The following is a 6,485-nucleotide window of genomic DNA, read 5'->3' on the forward strand; positions in this document are numbered from 1 at the left end:
GATGACATCCTTCCTACCATATTGGATGATGGATAAACGACGTTGTTTATCCTTGACACCTAAGTAAGTCAAAAATATCGTCGTTTTGTATATAAAGGGAGAAGAAACGATGGAGACCCAAAGGTAAACGATGTCGTTTATTCATCATCTAGCGTGGCAGGAAGAGTGTAATCTCAACACTTCGTTTGCCTAGTCATCGTTGAAAAGAATTGAGGGACCATATTAGTGTGCGAACTTAAATCTGGAGGACCAACATAGATAATTTTAAATTTTAAAAACTAAAATGAATAAACGCGTAAATCTAAGGGACCAAAACGGAAATTTAATCTAAAATATGTACTATGATAAAGTTTTTTACTTTTGAGTTAGCATATTTTTTAATATTTTCGGTAATTCTGTAAGTACATTTCACTTGTTATTTTTTTTTGTTATGATCAATAATTATTGAGTTTTTTTATTTTAAATTTTTTAAAAAAAATATTTAAGTATTCAATTTTTTTTAAACAAAATTTACTTTTAGTATTTTTATTTTGAAAGCAAATAACATTTTCGAAATATCTCTTTCATTTTTTTTTTATACATACTCTTCTTCAATATACATGCCATCTCACATGTAGAGATACATGACTATTTACTATTAGCACAGTATCTTAACAATTTCACTGTTAATTTCATGGTAAATGTACTCTCTATGTTAAACATGATTTGATACAATATTATTTAATTTAACAACTAATACTTTATTTTGTTAAAATTACAAAAATTTAAATATATTGTTAATCATAATATATTTTTATATGAATATAAAAAATATTTAATTTACAAATAATATATCCTAATGTCACAACAGAGATTGTGCTTTGAAAGAAAAAATAAAAAAAAATACTTGGTTAAAGTATAATAATAAAAATGTATTATTTTTAATATTAAATATATGTTATAAATAATTTATAATAATATTAATTAAATAGTTTTATTTGAAAAAATAAATTGTGCCTAATGAAGAGTGCTAAAATTCAGACCCTATGTCTATATAGTTAAATGAAAACACAGAGATATTTCAAAGAATAGTATCATTTAAATGAATTCTTATATACATATAATATAATCAAAATGAAAGTCTAAGAAAAAATTTAAAATAAATAAATAAAGTAAAAATCATAAAAGGAAATTAATGAACATAGAAAATTAGTATTTGAATAGGTTGAAACTTATTGACAAAAAATAATAAAATAAATTGATTTGTTTTATAATTATAAGAGGAGTGGACAGGACCAGTAGTTTTTATGATTTGTAACCATCAATTAGTCATTATTAATATTTTTAATATAATTATATATATATATATATATATATTCTTTTTATTTATTTAAAACGTTTGAGAATTTATAAGAGAAATGACCCTCCCAACGTCATTTTTTTTCATACTCCAACACTACCTCCTTTCTCCAAAGTGTAGCTTAAGCTTCTAATGATACAAAAGGATTGTTTCTTTTTTATATTAAATTTTAAGTTTAAATATTCATTGAAAGCAAAGTTAAACAAAATATTAGCTCTTATTGTGGTTGAGTCCACCGTCCCTACGACTGCCCCCTCTCCCTCTCCCAAAACAAAACACACAAACAGCAAACCCCCCCCCCCCCCCCTTCTCTCTTCTCAAACAAAAAAAAAAACAAAATTAACTCACTTGCATTATCATTTTTTTGTTTTTTTTTTTCAGAAAATAAAAAACCAAGAAATAAAATTAAAAAACAGAAATTTATTTTTTTTTTCATAAAATTTAAAAATAGATGAAAAGAGAATATAAAAACGCAAATTATGTACCCCTTAATATCTAATACTTTGATATTTATTATTTATCTATTCAGATAATCAGACTCCGGAAAAATATAAAGTTTGTTGTCCATGCTGGTCCTAAGGATATTCTGAGTGTGAATGCTATTAAGAGTCACACACAAGGTTGGTTATGTAACAAAATACAATGCATCTCCTGTTTCTCATCTATTATTAGATACTTGGATAATATATATATATATATATATATATATATATTACTAATAAAATAGCATAATTTGACCAATGAGAGAATGACATTTTAGTTAACATTTGAATTAAGTTTAATTAATTCAAAAATACTATACCTAATACTTTTTAATTAATTTATGGTGATACTTTATCATGCAGTATAAAAATACTAATTTATGGTAGCAACCACCTATTACAGAACTTGTTTCACTAGTTTGGTCCCTATTTTCCAGACGATATTCCTCTTTACAAAAAAATTTGTAATTGAAGCCACGATTGACGCAGATCCATAAAATTGAACATGGTTCAATTTCAATGCCCTGCAAGACAAACCATGAAAACTTCAGAATCCAACATCATCTCCTAGTACATACTGGATTTTTATGTCTCCTTCAACCAAAATTATAACATTACATGGTGTTTTACTTTTATTATCATTCGCATCAACACTGAAGCAAGAATAGGTAGGGATTGTGCAAGAGAAATAATCTCATTGAAGAAACATTTTGGTTTTCAAGACTTGAACAAAATATTAAGTTGTAGTTTGAATTTCTCAACAAAATCTGAATAAACCTGTTTTTCATAAATGAAATATCATTCAGACTAAACTAAAATAGTGAAACTAGGCCTTTGATTTCTTCCCTTTGGCTTCACTAACTGGCTGGTTCTTGAAAGGTAGGAATGCCTTTCCACCCATGAATGGTCGGAGGGCGTCAGGTATCTCAACACCATCCTCCTTCTGGTTGTTCTCAAGTATGCAGCAAATGGTCCTCTCAGTAGCTGTGAGGGTAGAGTTCAACAAGTGAACATATTGCTTCATTTGCTCATTGCTCTGCAACACCAAAAAAGATGTACAAGGCCAATAGTTAGAATTATGAAAGCTCATTCACATTGATGCATGGATATTGCTCAACTTAAGTAAGAAAGGTGCATCCAGTGCAGACAAAGCACAACAATATATCTGTGACCCATTAAGTCTAACCACAGAATATATGCATTTGATTATTTTCAAAATGCATATATATATATATATATATATATATATATAGAAATATTTGATTATTTTCAAAATGCATATATATATATATATATATATATATAGAAATTACAAGACATAATGCATATTCTGAATTCAGATTGCTAGATAAATACTCAACATATATCAGGCAACAGAAATGAAATCTGCCATTACTAAATTGTAGAAAAATATAATTTAAGCTATTGCACTGGTAATGATACAACCTTTGTGGGGATGTAGGATCAGATTCCACGCAAGGGTTATCAAAAAATCGATAATGATATGATTCAACATAACTGACCTTCTTCTGCCCATATCGAATTTCTAATTTTCTGGCCTGGTAGTCTGTACAGTTTGAACAGGACACTAGCTCTCTGTAAGTTTGCGATGATGGAAACCATGCTTCTAGATCATATTTCTTTGCTGCAGCATCATTCAGAGCACCAGACACAATGGCAACAACTTGATATGGAATGTTCAACTGCAGTGAACATTGAAAGGCAATTATGGGGGTGGGAAGAAAAAATAGTTAATTTACACACCAATGTATGTACAATAATTAACAAACATGGTTTCTTATGAGGGACAAAAAGATACTTCTTTATAGAAATCTTCAGAGTTTTTTAGCATTTCCTCGTGCATGTTCCATGAATCATTGTCATTTGGGCTAGTAAGGCAAAACTGCTCCACTTTCTCAAATTGGTGAACACGGAATATTCCTAGAGTATCTCGACCATGTGATCCAGCTTCTTTTCGGAAACATGATGAATATCCAGCATATCTACAAAGAGCTTATTTCCAAGGTTTAAAACAATAGTCTTCCAACGTTACATGCATCCATTAAATTGATTACCTTATGGGTAGCTGGGTTGGGTGGATCCAATCATCTAAATGATAAGCACAAAGGGGCTGTTCAGCCGTAGCAATCAGATATTTGTCATCTCCTTCACCTGTTACCTGAATAATAAATAAACTGCACTGGTGAAGATTTCATTTCAAGATTTAATGGCTGTCATACTACGATAGGTATAGTAACACTAAGAGATTTAAGAATGTTAACTAGTATTCACACCTTGTAAAGCTCTTCATCAAATTGGGCTAATTGAGCACACTTTGACATTATGTCTTTTCTCATGAAGAAAGGAGTATGCAATAAAGTATATCCCCTTTTCTCCAAAAAATCAAGACCGAAGTTTATTAGAGCTTGATTAAGTCGAACTCCATCTCCTTTAAGATAGAAGCCTCTACCACCAGCAACGTCAGCTCCTGTTATGCATTGATAAACATGATGTGAGAATAATCTTGGCTTCCATATTTGAATGCACCAATCATGTTCCATGGAATATATTGGTGATCAAAAGATCAAAACAAACCCAAGGTCTTCATGCGGTAGATGACAAGCAGAGTATAGTATGACTAGCAACAATTTCAAGGAAGTTTGAGTTCCTCCACCATGTAGTTGTTTGTGTCGAAAGCAATATTACATTATTGATGAAAAAACACTGCAAAATACCTATATTATATGCAATAGAGGAATCATCTATGAAGCATGCACACACCAATTAAACAAAGTATACGTGTGTCTGACGCTCGAAGACACTCATAAGACATGCTATCGTACATTTGTATTTGACTAATTATCTTTCTGATTTAGAGACACTTCAAACTCGAATTGGATAGGGTGTCAATAGTGTTTAGAAATGACGAAATAGGTAAATTGAATATCGGTAGCAGTGAACATTGATAGTATGACATATATATATATATATGGGTGTGTCATTCAGAAGACAACAACAACATTATGAAACAGAATATACTAAAAGTTTAAGGTCAGCTCCTAGTCAAATTAACAAAAATACACATATAAGGGATAAATTAAAATGATAAGAACAAAAAGTTGTTAGTTACCCTTTTTTGTATCTGCTATTCCAAGGAGATCAACTAGATCTACATGATTCTTCAGTTTAGGCTCCACCCTTTTCTCTCCCCAGGTTCTAATTACGGCATTATTGGCCTGAAACACAACTGGCAATTATAATCATAATCATGTTATAGAGAAAAGCTGATGAAATCAGGAACAGAGAAGCAAATGAAAGTGACCTCATCATTGCTGACGGGAACCGAATCGTGGACAAGGTTTCCAATGCTTTCCAATTTAGAATTTAAGAGTTTGAAAGTGTCACGAACTTCAAGCTCTTTGTCTGCAATGAGTTTCTTAGTCTCCTCCGATTGAGTAATAATGTTGCTTGCATCTTCACCAGCCTAAATTAATTAGAGTAAGTAATTGAATTAAAAGAAGAGAGAGAGAGAGAGAGAGAGAGAGAGAGAGAGAGTTACACGCTTGAGCTTGGAGATTTCTTTGTTGATCTTGTTGAAGTCTTTGCGGAGAGTTTCGAGCTCGAATTGACGCTTGCGCCACTCCTTGTCGAGGTTGATGACGTCATCGACGAGTTCGACGCTGGCGAAACGACGCCGTTGAGATTCGCGGATGAGTTCGGGGTTGTGGCCCTTCTCCTCCCTGAAGAGGTTAATGTCTAACATCTTCTTCAACTTCAATCTCACTCGCACTCAGATCTGCGCCTCCCGCTGTTGCTTGCTTTGAACAAGGGAACCAAAACTTCTAAAAGCGCCAACAGGGTTTGGTTTCCTTGGGTTTAACAGGGTGGAAACTCAAGTTCAGTAAAATTCAACTGAACTTAATAATTGAGAATTGTTTGATGAAAATTTAGTTAAATCAATCAAATTATTTAACAGCTTTTAGCTATTAATTTTATATAAAATCGAATGTACCTGAATTTTTACTATTTAACAGGAATTGAATAACGACTAATGAGTTATTTTGATATTCCTAAAAAAATTTTTAGTAAAAATATTTTTTTAAAAAAATATTCGTATTTGATAAACTTTTTTAAGTAAAAATAAAAGTATTATAAAAATAAAAAAAGGAAAAACTTTTTTTTTTAAAGCTAGTATTTTTATCTTTCACAAATGATTACATTTACTTTTTTAAATAAAGATGTTGTATTATTATTATTTTATTTTTTTATTTTTTTATTCTCAAATTACTACAATTATTACTATAAAAAAAATATAGAGAATCAAGTATCTAACTGGCCAAAAAATGAACAACTCAATTAATTATAATGGTTAATAATTAATTTTAAATTTTTAAATTCAAAATTTAAAAAATTTTAAACTGATTAAATAAACCTAATTAAAGCTTGTAAAAACTTTCCTCTTCTCTTCCACATTAACCTACCCACCTCTAAAAACCTCCACAAAAATTTGTATCCACTCAATTCCAATCCAAATGCTATCTCATTCATTTGCTGCACAACTTAAAAACAAGCATTGACAAGCGTGCACACAGCGGGATCACTGAGCAAGATGAAAGTCCTGTGGTGCATTGTCCCAGCAAAAACCTGAAGAATCTTCATCATAA

General features: G+C 30.6%; 1 protein-coding gene across 1 annotated transcript; it reads right to left on the bottom strand.

Moving 5' to 3' along the window:
• Positions 1-2,496: 2,496 nt before the first annotated feature.
• On the bottom strand, positions 2,497-5,741 carry LOC112697128 (serine--tRNA ligase). Its single transcript, XM_025750163.3, has 8 exons — positions 5,381-5,741; positions 5,144-5,305; positions 4,952-5,057; positions 4,116-4,309; positions 3,897-4,000; positions 3,641-3,824; positions 3,345-3,524; positions 2,497-2,857 (listed from the first exon to the last, which is right to left on the bottom strand). The coding sequence occupies exons 1-8, from the start codon at positions 5,582-5,584 to the stop codon at positions 2,648-2,650; spliced, it is 1,344 nt and encodes a 447-aa protein (XP_025605948.1). The 5' UTR covers positions 5,585-5,741; the 3' UTR covers positions 2,497-2,647.
• Between the last annotated feature and the right edge of the window lie 744 nt (positions 5,742-6,485).

Source organism: Arachis hypogaea, chromosome 6, assembly GCF_003086295.3.
Source record: "Arachis hypogaea cultivar Tifrunner chromosome 6, arahy.Tifrunner.gnm2.J5K5, whole genome shotgun sequence".
Classification (NCBI taxonomy): domain Eukaryota; kingdom Viridiplantae; phylum Streptophyta; class Magnoliopsida; order Fabales; family Fabaceae; genus Arachis; species Arachis hypogaea.

Excerpts from the sequence above, each read along its gene's own strand:
- LOC112697128 (XM_025750163.3), bottom strand. The coding sequence starts at position 5,584 with ATGTTAGACATTAACCTCTTCAGGGAGGAGAAGGGCCACAACCCCGAA. Across the intron at positions 3,825-3,896 it reads CCAACCCAGCTACCCATAAG|ATATGCTGGATATTCATCAT; the intron begins GTAATCAATTTA and ends AGCTCTTTGTAG. Across the intron at positions 3,525-3,640 it reads CTGAAGATTTCTATAAAGAA|TTGAACATTCCATATCAAGT; the intron begins GTATCTTTTTGT and ends TGTTCACTGCAG.